The sequence below is a fragment of the Anser anser genome (genome assembly GCF_964211835.1).
Source record: "Anser anser genome assembly, contig: HAP1_SCAFFOLD_181, whole genome shotgun sequence".
Taxonomy (NCBI): Eukaryota; Metazoa; Chordata; class Aves; order Anseriformes; family Anatidae; genus Anser; species Anser anser.
In genome coordinates, this window is record NW_028153796.1 from 178,218 (window position 1) to 197,243 (window position 19,026).

Consider the following 19,026-nt stretch of genomic DNA (forward strand, 5'->3'; position numbering starts at 1 on the left):
CGTGTCCAGAGTTCACAGAACTGGAGGGGTTGGAAGGGACCTCAAGAGACCATCGGGTCCAACCCCCCTGCCAAAAGCAGGTTTTGTGGCAGTTTTCCTCCTGTCACCAAAGATTTTAAACTCAACTGCTTCCTGATTGCCATGGCCAAGATGGCCGCCGATCACCACGTCCCATGGGGCTGTGGCCTCTCAGATTATTTTTGCCTATGTTGTCCTGGTTCCAGTTAGGACACAGTTAATTTTCCTCACAGTAGCTGGTAGGGTGCTATGTTTTGGATTAGGCTGAGAAGAGCGCTGGTAACATGCTGATGTTGTGATTGTCGCAGAGCAGTGTTTACACCAGGCCAAGGCCTTTTCGGCTTCTCGCTCTGTCCTGCCAGCGAGCAGGCTGGGGGTGCAGCAGGAGCTGGGAGGGGACAGACCCAGGACAGCTGACCCAAACCGGCCAAAGGGGTATTCCATACCATCTGGCGTCATGCTAAACAATATATGGGGGTGGCTGGCCGGGGTGGGGGGCCGGCTGCTCGGGGATAGGCTGGGCATCGGTCAGCGGGTGGTGGGCAATTGCACTGTGCATCACTTGTTTCGTACACATTATTGGTAGGAGTACTATTATTATTATTATTATTATTATTGTTATTATTATTTTCCTGTCTTAATAAACTGTCTTTATCTCAACTCACAGGCTTCACTTTCCCGTTTCTCTCCCCTATCCCAGAGAGGGAGGGGGGAGGGTGAGCGAACGGCTGTGTGGTGTTTAGCTGCTGGCCGGGTTAAACCACAACACCTTCACAAAAGAATGACTGTAGAAGTATTTTATACTGATAGACAGGCAATTAAAAATGATAGTGTTATTATTAATCCATATCATATGAACTCAATGAGAAATGATGAGGATCTTGGTAAGGAAACAATTAGACAGACTGCTGATAGATGGACAAGCTGGGCTGCTTCTACCTGAAGCTCAAAGCAGCAACTGGGTCTGTGAGAGCAGTCTAATGATCAAAGAGTAAGGGGAGGGCAAACCAGGAGAACCAAGGGAAGTGCATAGGTCCAGACAGGCGGCTGGAAAGGGGACATTCAGCAGGGTCTGTGTAATCAAAACTTGTGGATGTGCCTGGAAGGTGAGGGAGCACACCATGCTAGACAAAGCGATGACAATGCAAGTACAGGTGAACTTCAGGATTTCTTCTCCAGCGATGAATATACATCCTGAAAATTCACATTTCTTCATGATAGAAATTACACACAAAGCGTGTAATGTTTTATAAAAAGGATTGAAACATTTGAGGTGACGAGTAGTTGCTCTTTTACCCAAGTACTAAAGAAATTACTGGGTATTCAGGCAGAGCTCTGCTGTCAAGACAGTAAGCAAGCAGGACATGCAAGAGACCAGAGCCCTTTGGAGGATGCAGATGGAGCCAGGTGGAGATACCAGAGCATGTCCACTGCCAGCAGTGGTCTTTGTCCCAATAACGCCAGCCCAGCCCAACACATGAGACCCCTTCAAAGACAACACCCTTGTTCAGTGGGTTCTTGGGATTCACCTAAAGTTGAAATGGCCACTGGAAGACCCAATATACTCTCCCTTATTCCTAGTTAGCAGCTGAACAGCCATTTACCATCAGGGGTCATCTGTGGCAATCTCAGGCTGAAAGACTCAAGAGCAGGACACTTCAAAGGGCTGAGGCAGAACCCATCAGCTTACCCCAGTTTGTGAATCATCCCCTTCCAACAGGGATATGAAAGTAAATAGTGTGAAATGACCCGTCAGGTCAATGCACAGAGTACGGGACAGTCCTACATACTGTGCTGTAGTGGTAGAAGGCAAAAAGCATTGCATTGTGCCTCTGTGATTCAGATAATCACAGGTTATCTGAAAAATCATGTTGGACAATTTCCTGTACTTATTTTTCTTTATTATTATTTCCCAGGTATTTCTCCTTCTTCTTCTTGTTCTTCTACTACTTCTTCTTCTTCTCCTTCTTCTCCTTCTTCTCCTTCTTCTTCTCCTTCTCCTTTCTACTAATTATTCTTTTTTTTTCCCCTCATTATTTCATTTTCCTTTAGAACGAGGCTTCCAGTAGAGATAACGAAAATAAAGAAAGCATCAGAACTTCACTGGTCTCAGCTGCCATCTCTTCCCATCTCCTCTGGAGCTGGGGGAGCAGCTCCAGCATGCAGGAGGGGCTCGGGTCCAAGAGCCCAGCTGCCACATGGAGGAGCAGCCCCGGTGGCCCTCGGGGCTCCACCTCACTGCCCGCTGGGCTCTGCCTCTCTGCTGCCTTTGGGTCGGGGCTGCTGCTTCCCTGGAGCCGTGGCCATGGCCAGCAGCAGGACGTGGCCTTTTCACTGCTGCTCTCTTTCGGCTTCCACATTGTGATTCTTGTCCCTGGATAAGCCCTCAGATCTCATGTATGTTGGTGACACTCCTGTTGTCTCTACAGTGACATCCCTGTGGCTGCAGGCAGCAGCAGGCAATGTGCAGCCCCGGGTCACAGCTGGCCTCCCTGCTAGCAGCACAGTAACAAAAGGGGCTGCTCAGGGCAAACCCAGAAGCCTGGAAGCCTCTTCCAAATGTGGCCTGGAGCTATTAAAGAAATGTGTGGACTTGGTGCTAAGGGCCGTGCTTTTGTGGTGGGCCTGGTAGTGTTAGCTGACGGTTGGACTTGAGCTGAAGGGCCTTTTCCAACCGCAGCGGTTCTGTGACTCTTTCATTGAGTAGGCACCAAGCAGTCACCGGGCCCCGGGAAAAGACGTCCTTGGTAGCCTCCAAGGTAGCTCAGCGTCACGGCACCGAGTCACTTGGAAGGAGCTGCTGGAATAATGAGACAAGAACCCGGTTCTATTAAGATATATATTGATGTTTTGAGGAGTGCTGCGTGGCTAGCAGCACCACAGCTGTCGAAATCTCCGTCCTGACGTTCTGTTACGCCTTGACGCCAGGATCATGATGGTCTGAGCTGCCAGGCATCTGACCATGGGTTCCACATCCTTCCCTGAAGACCGGAGGACTGCCAAAGAAAGAAGAGCAGAGATGAAAACCCACTCCTTGCAGAGATCCCCAGGCATCCCCTGCAGACCATGCCAGCCCCACTCGACTCTTCCCTTTCGACACTCAACCCTTTCAGCAGCACTGCCCAACTCCAGGCTGGGAGGGCATTCCCTGACATGGCGGGCTCCCCCGTCTCCTCTCCCTCCTTCCTATGCCTGCGTTGCTCCTCCGCCCCGAAGCATTTCCCTGGAGCAGGGCAAGGCATGGGGGCCTCTGCCCCTGTCCCCCCAGCCCTAGCACACACACCACTGCCCTCACTCACCGCTGATGATTTCATTCTGCTTCTCCTCGCTCTGGTCCCCGGAGTAGCGCGCAGCAAGCCCTAGACACAGAGTTCCCATCAGAGCCCCGCTCCCCAGCACGCTCCCAGCAGCGCAGCCCCTGGCCTGGCCAGCCAGGCTGTGCCCCCTCCTGCACCCCAGCAAGGTCATTGCCCGAGGGGGGCTGGAGCAAGGGCCCAGTCGGGGGGCTCTGGGGGCAACAGGGCTGCGCCTCGCTGCCAGGGCAGTGCCTGGGGCTGCCAAAGGCTGCCCAAAGAGGGACCCAGGGGCTGGGCTCACCAATGAACCTGACGGCCTCAAGTCGCAAGACGGTCTGCGAGTCCTGCAGGTAGGGCTGGCTCTGCTGCAGGTATTCTTCTACTCTGCCTCCGTCCTGCTGCAGCTGGAGAGAGAACACAAGGTCACGGGGCTTGCAGACCCTCCCCAGGGTCTCCTCCAGCATCCTGGGGGCAGGGAGGGCAGAGGGGCCTGCAGAAGAGCCCCCTGGGGCTCTGTGCTGGAAGGAAGGGAGCGAGGATGCGGCTGCAGGCAGCGGGCTCTGGCCGGGCACGTTTGCCCAGCTGGGGCTGGGGCCTGTGGGGTCGTCCTTACCAAGCACTCCCCGATCCTGCAGGTCTGTTTTGTCTGGGCCAAGTGCTTGAGTTCTTTGCGTCGCAGAAACTCTGCAGCGACGACGAGAGCTTCCCCAGAGGCCTGTGGAGCAGCAGAGGTTGGGACATGGCAGCACAGCCTTGGGAAGGAGACCCTCTGTCCCCTCCTCTTGGCAGGGCTGCGAGCCTTTCCCAGCGCGTTACAGGAGGCTGTGGTGGGGGACGGCGTGCACGGGGTTCCATGGCCAGGGCAAGGACACGGGACAGCCGCCATCGGAGGCAGCTCACGCTGCCGGCCAGGGATCCCCCAGAGCATCCCTGTGGTGTCGGCACACCCTCGCCCACGTAACTGGTCAGCTCTGAGATCTGTACCTTTGCTACGCTCTCACTCTGGTCTCTCATCCGAAAGTAGAGTGGGAGAAGGCTGCTGTGCACTGTCCTCTTCAGTGCCCTCTTCCTTTGCCGCAGCACAGCCTCCGTCACGGCTTGGAAGAGGCAGATGGAGTGCTCCCGCACCTGGCTGGACTCCTGGCAGGGAGGAGGACAGGATGAATTTCAGCAACAGCTGCTGCCCGCCCATGGGGAGCAGGGGCATTAGCGTGGCTGACGCGAAGGGAGATCGCAGAACTGGGAGATGCTTCGGCGCTGGATCCTTCCCAGAGGAGCTGCTCAGCAGCCCTGCCGGGGCAGCTGCAAGGCCTGGTGCCCGTGAAAGGCAACGCAGTCGGTTGCCAGCACAGGCTGCCCGCCAGCCACCCCACTTTCGCCACCGGCCGCACCAGCCATGTCCAAGCAGAGCTCCCCAGCGGCTGGGCTGACGAGGAGACTGGCGAGGCCCTGCCTGAGTGCTGCCCACAGGGCCGGGCTGAAGGGCAGCCCTCATTACAGGGGGCCCAGCTGAGGGCTCGGGCTCCCGCAGCACACTTACGTGGTCAAAGAGTGGCAGGAGCTTCTCAGCCAGCTGCAGAGCCGTGCGACCGGCCTCTCTCCTCTCCACACGAGCCATCACGTTCCGCAGCACAAGCAGGGCCTTCAGCACGACGTCTGCGCTGGTGTCCTGCAGGGCCTCCAGGATGTCTGGCAGCACGACCTGAATTTTTCTTGCCTGTAGGAAAGACACAGTTTCCCTTCCGTGAAGCCGTGAGAGACCACCCTGGGCAAAGGGCTCTGGTTCCTGAGCACCAGCCTCCTGCCTTGCTTCCTGGCAGCTGGCATGGCAATCGCCTCCTGCAAGCAGTGGCCGCGGGCGCACTACAGGGATGCGGGGAGAGCAACGGGGAGGGACGGGAGGGCAGAAGAGCAAAGCCCCAGGCTGCCAACATGGCTTTGCTTGACGATGGCCCGCTCACCTTCTCAGGGCTCTCTGACACGGTGGAGAGCCCTTTGAGAGCCATCAAGCGCATCGCTGGGCTTGGGTGCTTCAGGTAACTCTGCAGGTGCACTGGGTTACCAAACTCCTCTTCCGAAACGTGATTCTGGGCCAGCATCTGCAAGAACGAGCAGGGGGAGCCTGGCAGGGCCTGCAGGGCTCCCTGCAGCCTCTTCTTCTCCCGCCTTTGGGCAGGGATGGAGCAGCGCGAGCTGGCACCAAAGGCACCAGGCGCGGCTGGTTCCGGGGGCTTGCCGGCCCTGCCGGCCCCAGGGACGATGTGTCCGTACGCCCTGGGGGAGCTGGCAGGTTGGGGGTAGATGGGGACAGGGCTGTGCCTGTGTGCCTGAAGGGCCACGCGCAGCCCTGCTGGGAGCAAGGTTTCATCTGGGAACTCACAGCCAAGCGACGGATGCAGGTGTCTTCTGTGACCGCGGTGCACCAGTTGCGCAGTGGCAAGTCTTCCATCAGCACGTTTAAAACCTTCTGCAAGGTCTGCGGCATTGCCAGGACCACCTCCCACATGCCCAGGGCAGTGCTGCAAGCACAGAATACTCTGTCAGTGGGGCTGCCTCAGCCGCAGGGCCACGGCCCGGGCCAGCCCCGTAGGACCCAGGCTGTCCTGCAGCCCCTGTGACTTGGGGAGCGCTGGGGGCCCAGCCTGGGCAAGCAGGAAGGGTCTGAGCTGGCGTTCCCTGGGGGCAGGGGGGCTCTGGGCTGCCTTGGACAGCTGGGCTGCTGCAGCCCTGGCTAGCCCAGTGGGGCTGGAACACGTTGGTGGGATGGAGGGCTGTGCTCCTTGGGGATGCCCTGCCGTTTGCCATGGCTCTGGCAAGCAGAGAGTCTCCAGGTGCATCTCCCGACGTGGAACAAGCCCTCAAGGATGTTAAGGCCAGGACCTGTCACTTGGCGGAGAGAACTGCAGCAGGTTCTTGACTTCTTCCCTGGACATCAGGTTGGTCAGCTGGAGAAGCAGGGAGTCCAGGCAGCGCCGCGCTGATGCCGTGTGGATGCTGTCCAGGTTTTTCCTGATGCACTCCATGATCGTTGGCACCTGGGGGGACAAGGTGGGAATGGTGTGTCCACCGGACTGCAGCCATTTCCACAGCCGCCACTGAAACCTTGTCCCCTTCCATTGCTCTCTGCTCACTTCAGGTGGCTTCTGGTGCCTAAGAGATCTCGATGTGCGACAGAGGCCGGGAGGGAGGGAGAAAGCGAGTGAAGAAGGGAGGGAGTAAAGGAAAGAGGGAGAGAGGAAGAGAGGGAGGATCAACACCTGAAAGAGCTCAAGGGCAGGGCAATGGCCACAGGCCACTTACATCTGTCAGCCAGTACTTGGGGTCCTCCAAGGCTGTGTCCAGCACGCTGCAGGCGCCCTGCTTGTCATGGACGCTGGAGTCTTGTAAAGCTTCAAGGGCTGTGAGGATGATGTCCAGCCTCTCAGAAGGGAAGAGGTATCCTCCAAACGCCTGTGGGAAGAAGGAGGGGAGGGAGGACATGCCGCACTGAGTGTCCCAAGGGTGCTGCTTAGCTGAGCAGCAAGGGCAGCTCCGGAGAGAGGGCCCTCAGGGGGAAGGAGTGAGGATGGGGCGTACGGGGACAGAGTGCTGGCCCTGCAGGTAACCAGGGCTTGCTGGTGGCCAGGAGGGCTGGAGCTGCTGCCGGGACACAGGGGAGCAGCCTTCGCATAGCCCCAGCTTCGGGACAAGAGGAACCCTCTCAGCAGGGCGAGGGAGGCCGTGCCAGCCCCAGCAGTTCTGGACCCCTTTGCTCACACGAGTTGCCTGCTGATGCTACGGACAAGATTCCCAGCAAGGCCGGAGCTCATTACCTTGGCAATATCACAGGGAGTGGAAATTTCATACGAAGGATATGTCGTATCCTTCAAATTCTTGCGCCTCTCTGCGTAATTTTCCATGTCCTTTGTCAGCGAGCATTCTAAACAGGGGGAACACCGAAGAGTCAGTAGGGAAGAGCATCTTTGCCAACAAGCTTGCCAAATGGTGAAAAGCACTTTCACTAGGAATGGTTGAGGAGGGAGGCTCAGACCCATGCTGAGGAGAGTGGTGGGCAGGGATGTAAAGCACAGGGTGACGGCTGCTGGGAGCAAGAGGGACCTCAGGGATGATGCAGAAGGAGGAGAAGCAATGGCGCTGGGTGCCGTGGGGGTAGCAGCGTGTCACAGACCCCTTCTGCTCGGGGTCGGGATGTGCAGGAAGCTCCCTGCCATCTGCTTGCAAGACGGCAGGGAGCAAACAGTCAAGGAGAATTCTGGAGGGCGTCACCATCCCTGGTGATGCACGGCTGGCTCTGCTGTTCACTCCTCAGGGAAGATGTGGTTTGGGAAGTGGCAACCGATTGATGGCTTAGACTGGGGAATACCGCGAAACGGCGTGGTAGGTGAGCTGGGGAGGGTTGAGAAGGACAGCAGCAGAGAACTGCTCCTGGACATGAGGTGAGCGTTTAGCTTCTGTGGAAAACGATAGCCAGATTCCTGCGGGAAGCTGCTGTGAGGAGCAGAGGAGGTCAGGGACCCTGGCAGACTTTCATGGACAGCCTCCACCAAGCAAAAGAACAATCCTTCACAATACTCGGGGAAAAGAAGCAGACATACCAGCAGATGTCTGTGTGCAGACGGACGCTGCCCACCACACCTTCTCTTACCTCTTCCATCTTTGAGGAATGCGTAGAAGTGATAAAGAGCATCCAAAACTCTGTATCTGGTGGGATCTGTGCCACAGCTGGAAATGAAGAGGTGGCCCAGCAGCTGTCCCAGGATGGGGATGTGGACCTCTTTGTGGGTGCCCGGGCTGCCCTCGCATTGTCCAGCAGTGAACGAGGTCTGGGCAAGGGAGGGAGGAGAGAAGAAGGGTTAAGTGGAGGCAGAGAGCAGGGCCTGGGGAAGGAAGAGCAGGGGCAAAGGAGGGACAAAGACCCTTGCTTCAGGGCAGAGCTGTGCTGAGGCCCCCACCTGCGCTCGGGCTTGCTGCACAGGCACCCCTGAGCTGCAGGATGCTCTGGAATGCAGGGAAGGGGAGACAGGCTGGCTGAAGGGTTCCTGGCATCTTACCTTCCCCAGATATGTGACCAGGAAATCACTCAGCCTCTCAATCTTCTGCAGGGCGATCTTGCGCACAGCGGTGTTATGGGAGGTGGCGTAGTGCAGCAGCGCCTGTGAGGAGAGAAGCTGCTGGTCTGCCCTGGGAGCTGATGCCTGCTCCAGCAGAAGCAGCACTGCTGAACCCCTGGCTGTGCTCACGCCGTCCATCAAAGCTTCCCCCAAGGTGGAGCAAAGCCCTCAGCAGGGCTCCTGCCCCTGGGTTCCCTTGCAGGCTTGCCACAGATCCGCCAGCCAACTTTGTGCTCAGGCAGACGGGCAGATGCCACCCGCCAGTGCGGCCTCAGCTCCCTCCTGCGCCCTCCCCCGGAACGCGGCCCTCTGTCCCCTCTCCGTGAGGGCTGGCTTCTGTGGCAGGAACCAGGGGTCCGCAATGGGGCAGGGATACGGCCACTGGGCAGCCAGGAGAACACGGCTTCAGGGCCACGCTCCCGTGCAGGATGGGCGGGTCCCCGGGGATCTCTGCCCCATTCACACCTGGCAAGAGGAGACTGGAGGGACTGGGGGGCAGGCGGAGAGCAGCTCCAGCTGCCGCCAGTGCGGTGCCCAAGGAGTGGGCTAAAATTCTCCCACTGCTTTGGCGCAAGGTGATCTCTTGGGGTCTGGAGGGGCTGGCCCAGAAGTGCCATGGGCAAGGTTTTGCTGTGACATGAGAGGATTCTTCGGAGGGGAAAGGGTCTTTGACCACAGCCAGGGGATGCCAGGCTCCCAGAAGACCTCGGTGGGCTTCCCCAAAGGAGGTGGGCACCTGCCCGCAGCGTGCTCAGTCCTGGCACTGGGGGTGGGCCATCCACTGCAGCATGGACGTTCGTTACCCCCCCAGCTGTGGAACCACTCCTGGGAAACCGACTCTTTGCAAATGCCAGACCTGCCAAATAATCTGCAGCTCCTCGCCGACACTGGAGATTGGACAGTTGCGTACAAAGGCCTGCAGCATGATTTCCATGGCGTTCATGGTCTGCAAGGAGGACAGAGGATCATAGAAGTATTTCTGCGGTCCTTCTCACCCCCAGGGGCTGACTGAACCTCCAGCACCAAGGGAGGACACGTGCACCGCCTCGCAGAGCCCAGGTCCTTCTCACCCCCAGGGGCTGACTGAACCTCCAGCACCAAGGGAGGACACGTGCACCGCCTCACAGAGCCCAGGGGTGGCTTTGGGGCTAAAAAGCTGCTGCGTGCAGACCTCCTGCAGCACTGGATCAGGCCAGGGAAGGGGAAGGGGAAGAAGGGATGAGGCTGGGAAAGCAAATCTGGGCCCCGGCCCTGCACTGGTCTCCAGTTGTCTCAGCACGGGGCAGCAAGGCAGCAGCCCAGCGGGAATGGGGGTGCCGGTACCTCACCCAGCAAATACCTTGTTGTAGAGATCTTTTTCTACCGCTGACATGTCCAAATAGGGAGGCAGAAAGAAGACACTCTTGAAGCAGGCATGCAGGAGACTCTCCTTTTTGCCATCCAGTGCTGCCTTCGCAGTGGAGCTAAGAAGGGAGATAGGAGCTTGTTGGACGCTGGTGCTGGAGTGGTGCCTCGAGGCTTAGGGAAGGAGGACACGGCCCTCCCGTGGACAGGCATCCCTGGGAGGGACGGGCAGCCTCCCTGCCAGCTTCAGGGCCACCAGGACGTTGCCCTGGGGATGTGCTGGCCCAACCAGGGGCTGGGCACTCACCTGAGGATGGTGAGAGTCTCCATGGCATTCCTACGAAATGCTGTGTGCAAACTGTCCGTGGGCTCCTCTTCCAGCAAAACCTGCAGAGCACAACCAGGATGGGACGTGGCAGACACTAGCCCCCAGTGCCCGCTGCTGAAGGCCCAGCAGCACGCCCAGTCCTGCCTCGGGCAGCTTGGTGTCTGTGCACGGTTTGTCTCCACCTCCCCCTGCCCCAGCCTCACAGGGGGCTGGTGTCCGAGGGGCCTTGTCCCTTCCCCAACCCGCCACGCGTCCCCTCACCTTGATGTTCTCTGCCAGCTCGGTTTTGTGGCAGAAGGCATCCATGTCCTCCAACAAGGAATACTGTCTGCACAGGGTGCAGATGCTCTCCAGGAACTTCATTTTCTTTTCCTCATCCTGGCAGCCACAGAGAGAACCACGGGGAGGGTGAGGGGGGAGAACCAGAGCCCACAGCGCTGGAGTGCTGTGACACTGGAGTGCTGTGACGTGTGGTGCTGTCTGAGACACACGGAGGGCAGCAGCTCTGCCCAGCCTGGCAGCAGGGCCAGGGCCCCCTCAGGACACACAGGCACAGCCACGACGGAAGGGGCTTCCATTACCTTCTTTGTGCTGCTGACGAATATCTCGATGAATTTCTTGGCTTCCTCTTTGCCAAGATCCCACGACCAGGCATCTAACAATGGAGGAGAGGGAGGAGTGCTGCAGTGAGAGGCTGAAGGCAGGAGCGAGGAGAGGAAGGGCCCCCGGCACGAGAGACACATGGACCTGCTGGAGCAGGTCCGGAGGAGGCCCTGATGCTGATCAGAGGGCTGGAGCACCTCCTCTAGGACAGGCTGAGAGAGCTGGGCTTCTTCAGCCTGGAGAAGAGGAGGCTCCAGGGGGACCTTACAGAGGCCTTCCTGTACCTAAAGGCGGGCCTACAGGATAGCTGGGGAGGGACTCTTTATCAGGGAGTGCTGTGGTAGGACAAGGGCTGACAGATTGAACCTAAAGCAGGGTAGATTTCAATTAGGTGTTCAATTAGCAACAAATTCTATACTCTGAGGGTGCTGAGGCAGCAGGATCTGGGCCCCCTCTAAGCTCCCTCCCAACCCGGGGCGAGGCCATGCTGGGTTGGGCTCCCAGCACCCCCAGCATCCAGGTGCCATTCTGCCCCGCACCCACAGGATCCCACTGCTGCCGTGCCAGGAAAGACGTCCTGGCTTCAAGCAGGGAGGTTTGCTTGGCCCCAACCCTTCCCAACCGCGCGGGATGCTCACTCACTGGGATTCAGTGGCTGGAAATCCAAGGAATCCAGCGGAAAGCTGCTCTCCTCAGGACACCAGGTCTTCCGCCAGGCCATCCTGGAGCAGGGGCGGGTTATCTTTGCCACCCTGCGGGATGGAGGAATGGGGCGATAAGGGCAAGGATACCTCCCCAGGATAATACGTTGTCTTCTCCGGTGGTGGCAGCATCGGAACCGCATTGTGGGACGTGGGCTGTGCACTTAGACTCCTTAAAGGCCCTGTGCTCCTGCCCTGTCCCGTCACTGTCCTGCACGGACACTGAGGGTCCGAGTCACAGCTGCATTTTTTTAGGGCAGACCCCTGGGGGTGTCATCAAGGGATGTCACAAAGGGTTTCATTGTGACACGCTTCTGGGCTGGGCGGGTGAGCAGCTCAGCACTGCACACCCACTCGCCCAGCCTGTCCCAGCAGGATGGCGATGGGAATCGGAAGGGCAAAGATGAGAAAGCGCATGGATCAAGACAAATATAGCATTCTAGGAAAAGCCAAAGATGCACGTGCAAGCAAAGCAAAAGAAGGAAGCCATTCGCTACTTCCCATTGGCAAGCAGATGCTCAGCCACTTCCAGGAAAGTGCGCACGCAAGCCACCAGCCTGGCAGAGCCTGCTGCCCTGGCGCCTGCTGGCACCCTGACACGAGGGTGACACACTCATGGCCCCACAAGGAGTCCTGATACACCCCAGGCACACAGAAGGCAAAGGCGTGGATGCCCTAGTTGTCCCAATTGCCCTTTGCTATCCCCCATCCCTTCCCAGGGAGGCAGTGGCTGGCAGATGCCAGGGAAGGGGTCAGGCCTTGCTTCTAGCAGGCTCTGGGAGCACCCAGCCCTGAGCACAGGGAGACCTGTGTGGTGGTTTTACTCGGGTGGGCAGCCGAGTTCCACCTCGGCCGCTCTCTCAGTCCTCCTCCTCAAATAGGAAAGGGGACTTGTCGCCCACAGTACTAGCCAGCTTCACCTCTGAGCTTTGGCCGCACGAATTTTCTCCCGACAGAGGCGAACAGCACCTCTGTAGCCCTGCCACGTCACCCGACCTCGCTTCCAGTGGCCACACGCTTTCTTTTTCCCCTTAAGCTCTAGAAGAAGATCCCTGCTCAGCCAAGCTGGCCTTCTGCCCCGCCTGCTTGACTTCCGACATTTTGGAATCGCCTGCTCCTGTGCTCTTAGGAGGTGGCGCTTAAAAAGATGGACCCCGATACCTTCCCAAGCAGCTTCTCAGGGGACCTTCCCAACTAGTTCCCTCAGCAGCCTGAAGTCTGCCCTCCCCGTGTCCAGAGTTCACAGAACTGGAGGGGTTGGAAGGGACCTCAAGAGACCATCGGGTCCAACCCCCCTGCCAAAAGCAGGTTTTGTGGCAGTTTTCCTCCTGTCACCAAAGATTTTAAACTCAACTGCTTCCTGATTGCCATGGCCAAGATGGCCGCCGATCACCACTTCCCATGGGGCTGTGGCCTCTCAGATTATTTTTGCCTATGTTGTCCTGGTTCCAGTTAGGACACAGTTAATTTTCCTCACAGTAGCTGGTAGGGTGCTATGTTTTGGATTAGGCTGAGAAGAGCGCTGGTAACATGCTGATGTTGTGATTGTCGCAGAGCAGTGTTTACACCAGGCCAAGGCCTTTTCGGCTTCTCGCTCTGTCCTGCCAGCGAGCAGGCTGGGGGTGCAGCAGGAGCTGGGAGGGGACAGAGCCAGGACAGCTGACCCAAACCGGCCAAAGGGGTATTCCATACCATCTGGCGTCATGCTAAACAATATATGGGGGTGGCTGGCCGGGGTGGGGGGCCGGCTGCTCGGGGATAGGCTGGGCATCGGTCAGCGGGTGGTGGGCAATTGCATTGTGCATCACTTGTTTCGTACACATTATTGGTAGGAGTACTATTATCATTATTATTATTATATATTATTATTATTCATATATAATTATATATAATATATATTATATACGATATATTTTATATATTGTATATATAATACATATTGTATATACAATTATATATAATTATAATGTTATGATATTTATATATTATAGATTTTTCTTTTTCCTGTCTTAATAATAATGTTTAGCTGCCCACCGGGTTAAACCAGAACAGTATGTAAAGAAAGGTTTGAGCTAAGTCTAGTTGAAATAGTTTGAATAGTTACTTGCTTGGCCATATTGTCCTTTCAATGTTCAGTGCTGAAGGAAAAGCACGGGAATTGTTGCTTCTAGGATCAGCCCAGTTCTCTTGTCTGCACTCTGCATTCTGTTGAGCTAAACCAGATTTAAGAACAAAACCAAAACAAAACAACAAAACAAACAAACAAACAAAAAACAGCTGCTGCTCCTTCTGCTCTGTTTCTTCCTTCTCGTGCTTTGCCCTTCCCCTTTCCCAGGTGGCTGGAGTGGGGTGCTAGGCAGGGCCTGGTGGTGTACGAGCCCCAGGCATCCCATCAGGGCGCTCGTTCTGCCTGAGCTGCTCTTTGGGTAAGCGCTTTGCTTTTCCTTTAGTCGGTGGCCGGGTTCTTTAGGTGGGTCGGAGTCTATGGGCTGATGCGTTTCCAAGTTGAGAGAGGTAAGTACATCTTTTTGAGGTAACAGCTAGTAGGAGCTTTTAGAGTAAAGCAATCTATATAGTAGTAGGTGCCTTTACTGCATGCAGCTCTTCTTCAGGTGAGTAATTCTTATAGCATGTTTACGGACAGGATGACGATGTTACCTTGTGTGTCTGCTTTGTGGTTCTAGGTCCCTTGTGATTTTTCCAGAACTACAGGGCTTACTGTGAATGTGTCCTCATGTCTTCACCTGTATGTCAAATACTATCAAAGTTACAACCTTGGTGGTAAACTGATGGAGCAGGGTTTTTGGGAAATGTATCATCCAAGTTCCCTGTGCCAGCATGTATCTGAAAACAGTAGCTGTAGGCACGTAGGCACCTAAGGTGTAGTGTTTTTCAGGGTTAGGGACAGTTTGTTATATTTTTGGAGCTTTTTCATGCTGTTTTGCTGGCTGTAGAGTCTTTAGACCTTGCAGCCTTCTAGATTTGAAGTGCTTGGAATTCACGTAATAGAGGGATATTTGGCAGAGGTTGCCGGCTAACTTGTTTTTGGGATGCGGTGTGGTACGCTTCTGGTTCTGGGTTGTTTTAATCTCTAGATATATCGAGCCTTTTGCGTAACTCTCCAGAGGACTCACAAAGAGCTTCAGTACACACCACAAGGGGCTTGACCGCATCGGCACAGTATTACCAAGAGACTGAGCAGGGTCACCTTTTTCAGCTGTAGAGGGTAAGTCTGTGATTAGCCCTGCCGGGGCTGCTGTGCATTCCTGGCCTTTTGGCATTTGTGGACCTGAGGGTTTTTCTTCTGGCTCTGGTCTCTGTGCTTGAGACCTCTGCAAGGAGCTGTACTCTTTGCGTGTCCATCACGGACATGACCTTCTCTCTTTGTTTCTTGTAGCCCAGGTCATGGGCACGGACTAGGCTGGAAATTTGAACAAGGCATGAGGACGAGTGGATGGCAGCGTGGGCCATGAGTTGGTCAGTTGGTTTTGTTAGTCTGTTTTGCCTGGCTGGCAGGCTTGGCAAGCACCTTATGACGGCAGCGTGCATCTCCTGCCACGTTCCTGTGTCACACCAGATGTCAGCGGGTCCAGTTCCTGGAATGCTGGAGATGCTCGGCGTGCAAGAGGAGCAGGGAGCGTGACGCATCTCTTTGGGACGTTAGGTGAGCGAAGCGGTGGTACTGGGTTGGGGGACGTGGGTCTGGGGCTTCTTGGCTGTTGGGGTAGGGGAGGAAAGAAGAGGAGTGGGTATAGACTGTTTTGTGGATTGTCACCTTTGTCTGTTCTTTCTCCTTGGTCTAAGCCACGTGACCTTGGCTCGGCACGGCGAATGGATGCGCTAAACCTTGATCGGGAAGGTGAGTGGAGAAAAGGTGGAAAATGGGCATGGTTTTTGGTTTGGTAGCCTATCGGTCCACCTCTGGGTGACTCCTGTTTTCAGGGGATGAAGAAGAATCTGTCAACATCCTAGTTGGCCTCCGTGGTCCACACTGAGGATGGATTCTGACCCCTGAGAATTAGATCAAGGGGCAAATACTGTGTGTTGGGGGGTGGTTGGCAGGGGGAAGCGGGGAGTTGTCCAGCGGTTGTCTGTCTGATTTCAGTAGCAGAGCAGGTCAGTTGACTACTGTTCTGCTTCTGAGGGCGTTGCGTTGGAGGAAGTTTGGTTGGCGTGCCGGTGCCTGATGGCACTTTATTTCTGCACATAAAGTGGAGCCTCATGCCTGAAGCGACGTCCTGGCTAGCCGTTGTGTTCCTTGTTGAGGATGGAACCTGCCTCCCAGTGTACCCAAGCTAAGTTGGGGGGGGGGGGCAAATGCTACGTTTGGGTTGGGGTTGTGAATGGACACACAGGGCGAGGGTAGGTGCTTTTAAGTCGTTGCAGCAGATGGGGCCTTTCAGGATTGGTCACGGTCAGGCTGAGAGAGGGGGGGTGTGTTGGGGGGGGTCTGTCAGGTAGAGCGTGGGCATGTGCCAAGCAGGGCAGTTCCAGTTCGGATGGAGAGAAGGCGCAGAGTCCTGTTGAGTGTGGGGTTGCGTAAAGGCTCCCCCAGGGAGTTCAGGTGTACCCAAAGGCTTCCGCTGAGAGCACTTTTTGATGGCAGAAAGTGGCACCGTACGTGTTTTTTCGGGTCTAACTCGGGTTCAGCTTCTTGTTGCGGTTAGGGTTATGTTTAGGGTTGTTAGGAAAGAGTGAAGACGCAGAGTCCTGTTGAGTGTGGGGCTGCGTAAAGGCTCCCCCAGGGAGTTCAGGTCTACCCAAAGGCTTCCCTTGGGAGCGTTTTTTTGATGGGAGAAAGTGGCGCTACTGGGACGGGGGAGTGATACTGGGCATGAGGAGAGGGGGGTACTGGGACCTGGGGGGCAGGTACTGTGATGGGGGGGGGGGTACTGGGACTGAGCGGGGTGCGCTACTGCTACGGAGGAGGTACTGGGACTGAAGGGGGGGTACTGGACCTATCCCCCCGGTCCTCCTCCCCCCCCCTCCCCCCCCTCCCCCCCTTCGTCCCTCCCCGGGGCCAAGATCCCATCCTTAGGCGCTCAGCACCCTTTATGCCCCCTCCGTCCCCTTTTCCTGCTGTTTTCCCCCCATTTTGTGGGCTCCGGTGGGGCTTTGCATCCCTCCCAGCAGGGTGGTATCGCTCGCCCCCGCCCCCCCCTTTCCCACTGGTGTTTTTCTCGCCAAAAACCCCTTTTTTAATGTTCTTTTTTTTTTTTTGGGGGGGGGGCTGGCTGGGAGGTGTTGGTGGGGTTTTGATGTGCAGCAGGGGGGCAGAGGTGCGAATTGCCCCCCTCCCTGGGACATCTAACGGGACAAGGGGGGGCTATCGAGGGGGTGACAAAGGCATCAGCGGGGTGGCAAGTGTGAGAAACGGAGCGGTGTTTCCGCAATGGAAGGTGGTTTTGTGTTCAAAAGGGATCGCTCCGGCAGGACTTGTGGCGCAGCAGGATGTGAAGCAGACTGGGGGAAGGTCCCACGGTCCCGAAATAAGGAGGATGGCTCAGAAAAACAGGGCAAAATCAATAAAACCAAAAATCACGGGCCCTCTAGGCATGAGAGAAGGGGGAAAAAAAAAAAAAGAAAAAAGGAGAAATTAAACGGTTGGTCAAATAAAATTGTACGTGTAGGATATCAAAAAGGGCGTTGAGTAGGTTGTGAATCTGTAGTACTTGGCCAGCGAGGAAACGGGGGAGAAATCGGGAGGAATCAGCATCAGAAATAGGGAACATAGCTTCACGGATTGCCCCGTCTGGAAAAATTATCGGGATTTTTTGCACAACCTTCATCAGCCCCACATGGGACTCGTTCAGCCCCAGCCCACGGCTCCTGTCCCCAGTGTGTGCCCCCTCCTCGAGCACACGCAGCTCTGCGAGGGAAAAAGAGAGCACCAACACCGCTGCAATCCCGACAGCAACAGCCTCTCGAAGGACTTTATTGGGGCAGAAATGTCCCAATATTGGGGCACAAACTCTCAGTATCGGGACACAAACGTCCCAATATCAGGGCACAAATGTTCTGGTATCGGGCCTCAAATGTTAACGGTCTCGGGGCTCAAATGTCCCAATATCGGGGCACAAATGTCCCAATACTGGAACACAAGCGCCCTTGTATCGGGGCACAAACATCACGATATTGGGGCACAAACATCACGATATTGGGGCACAAACTCTCGGTATCGGGACAAAAATGTCCCGACATTGGGGCACAAACTCTTGGTATCAGGGCACAAACATCCCGATATCAGGGCACAAATGTCCCAATACTGAGACACAAACGTTATGGTACCGGGGCTCAAACGTCCCGGTATTGGGGCACAAAATGTCCCAATATCGGGACACAAAGGTCCCGGTATCGGGGCACAAACTCTCGGTATTGGGACACAAACGTCACAATATCGGGGGCTCAAATGTCCCAATATTGGGCACAAACGTCCCGGTATCAGTGAAAAACCCCTCCCTGCCTGCTCCCAAGCCTCTCTGGTGTCTTGTGGGGTCCGTCACCGCTGCCTCAGACCTGGAAGGTGCCGGGAGGGTTAAAGAAGAGGAAGAGGACGAAGACGAAGGGGCAGCTGAGCTCCGAGCGCAGGGGCCTCGTCCTCACCTGGGTGGCCGAGGCTCGGGGTGGCAGAGGCTGCTCTGTCCTGGGGGGCTCACCCCAGGGCCCCCCCCGGCTCCAGCGTTCGGCTGCTGGTAGAAAAAAAAACGCATCAGCCGCTTGTCCCCCCGTGTCCCCCCTTGTCCCCCCGGGACCCCCCCCCACTCTCACCTCTCCCCCCCACCGCCCGCCGCCGCCACCCGCGAGCCGCCAGCGCCAAGCCGAGCCCGGGCCCCAGGAGGGCGACGGGGAGGGCGCAGGCGACGGCCAAGGGCGCCGGGGGCCGGCGGCGAGGGGCGGCCGGGGGTCCCCCGACCTCTTCCTCGCAGCGGGGGCCCATGAAGCCGGGGGGGCAGGCGCAGACGTGGCCGGAGAAGTGGGTGTAGCAGGTGGCACCGTGCAGGCAGGGGCCCGAGGCGCAGGCGTCGGCGCGCAGGCGGCAGCGGGCGCCGGCGTAGCCCAGGGTGCAGGAGCAGGTGAAGGCGTTGGCGCCGTCCACGCAGGTGCCGCCGTTGGCGCAGGGGTTGGGGCTGCAGTCGTCCACGTTGTGCTCGCAGCGGGGGCCCGAGAAGCCCGGGCGGCACCTGCAGAGCACGCCGCGGCCCCCCAGGTCCAGGCAGTGCCCGCCTGCGTGGGTGGGGGGGGGGGGGGGAAAGAGATGGGGGTTGGGGATGGCATTGGGGGGGGGGGGGGGGGGGGGGATTGGGGGGATACAGGGGGTCTGGGGGGGCAGAAAGGAGGCTTGGAGGGGGGAAAGGGGGACGTGGGGGGGAGAAAGGGGGCCTGGGGGGGGAGAAAGGGGGTCTGCGGGGCAGAGAGGAGGCTGGGGGGGGGGGGAAGGGGGCTGGGGGGGGGGGAGAGGGGGTCTGGGGGGGCAGAAAGGAGGCTTGGAGGGGGGGAAAAGGGGGACGTGGGGGGGAGAAAGGGGGTCTCGGGGGGGAGAAAGGGGGTCTGGGGGGGGTAGAGGAGGCTGGGGGGGGGAAAGGGGGCCTGGGGGGGAGAAAGGGGGCCTGGGGGGGGAGAAAGGG

At 57.3% G+C, this 19,026-nt stretch overlaps 3 protein-coding genes across 5 annotated transcripts; all 3 read right to left on the bottom strand.

Moving 5' to 3' along the window:
- Positions 1–527: 527 nt before the first annotated feature.
- Positions 528–6,302, bottom strand: LOC310891431 (uncharacterized protein). 2 transcript variants are annotated; one of them, XM_083853695.1, is made up of 5 exons: positions 4,855–6,302; positions 4,299–4,454; positions 3,928–4,029; positions 3,318–3,718; positions 528–3,014 (listed from the first exon to the last, which is right to left on the bottom strand). In XM_083853695.1, exons 1-4 carry the CDS (start codon positions 4,930–4,932, stop codon positions 3,329–3,331), a joined length of 726 nt encoding a protein of 241 aa, XP_083709821.1. In that variant the 5' UTR covers positions 4,933–6,302; the 3' UTR covers positions 528–3,014; positions 3,318–3,328. The 2 variants fall into 2 exon arrangements, with proteins under 2 accessions (XP_083709821.1, XP_083709820.1); XM_083853694.1 differs by having other exon boundaries at positions 528–3,718.
- A 201-nt stretch (positions 6,303–6,503) lies between these two features.
- On the bottom strand, positions 6,504–11,247 carry LOC310891447 (maestro heat-like repeat-containing protein family member 7). Of its 2 annotated transcripts, XM_083853717.1 has the most exons (9): positions 10,679–11,247; positions 10,359–10,475; positions 10,077–10,156; positions 9,765–9,888; positions 9,282–9,371; positions 8,366–8,467; positions 7,960–8,137; positions 7,127–7,233; positions 6,504–6,764 (listed from the first exon to the last, which is right to left on the bottom strand). In XM_083853717.1, exons 1-9 carry the CDS (start codon positions 10,838–10,840, stop codon positions 6,582–6,584), a joined length of 1,143 nt encoding a protein of 380 aa, XP_083709843.1. In that variant the 5' UTR covers positions 10,841–11,247; the 3' UTR covers positions 6,504–6,581. The 2 variants fall into 2 exon arrangements, with proteins under 2 accessions (XP_083709843.1, XP_083709842.1); XM_083853716.1 differs by lacking the exon at positions 6,504–6,764 and having other exon boundaries at positions 7,105–8,137.
- A 5,430-nt stretch (positions 11,248–16,677) lies between these two features.
- LOC310891446 (uncharacterized protein) lies at positions 16,678–18,625 on the bottom strand (the record flags this gene model as incomplete). Its single annotated transcript, XM_083853715.1, has 3 exons — positions 16,678–17,917; positions 18,005–18,090; positions 18,315–18,625. Coding segments are annotated over 3 exons (524 nt in total), but the record flags the coding sequence as incomplete, so codon positions are not given.
- Between the last annotated feature and the right edge of the window lie 401 nt (positions 18,626–19,026).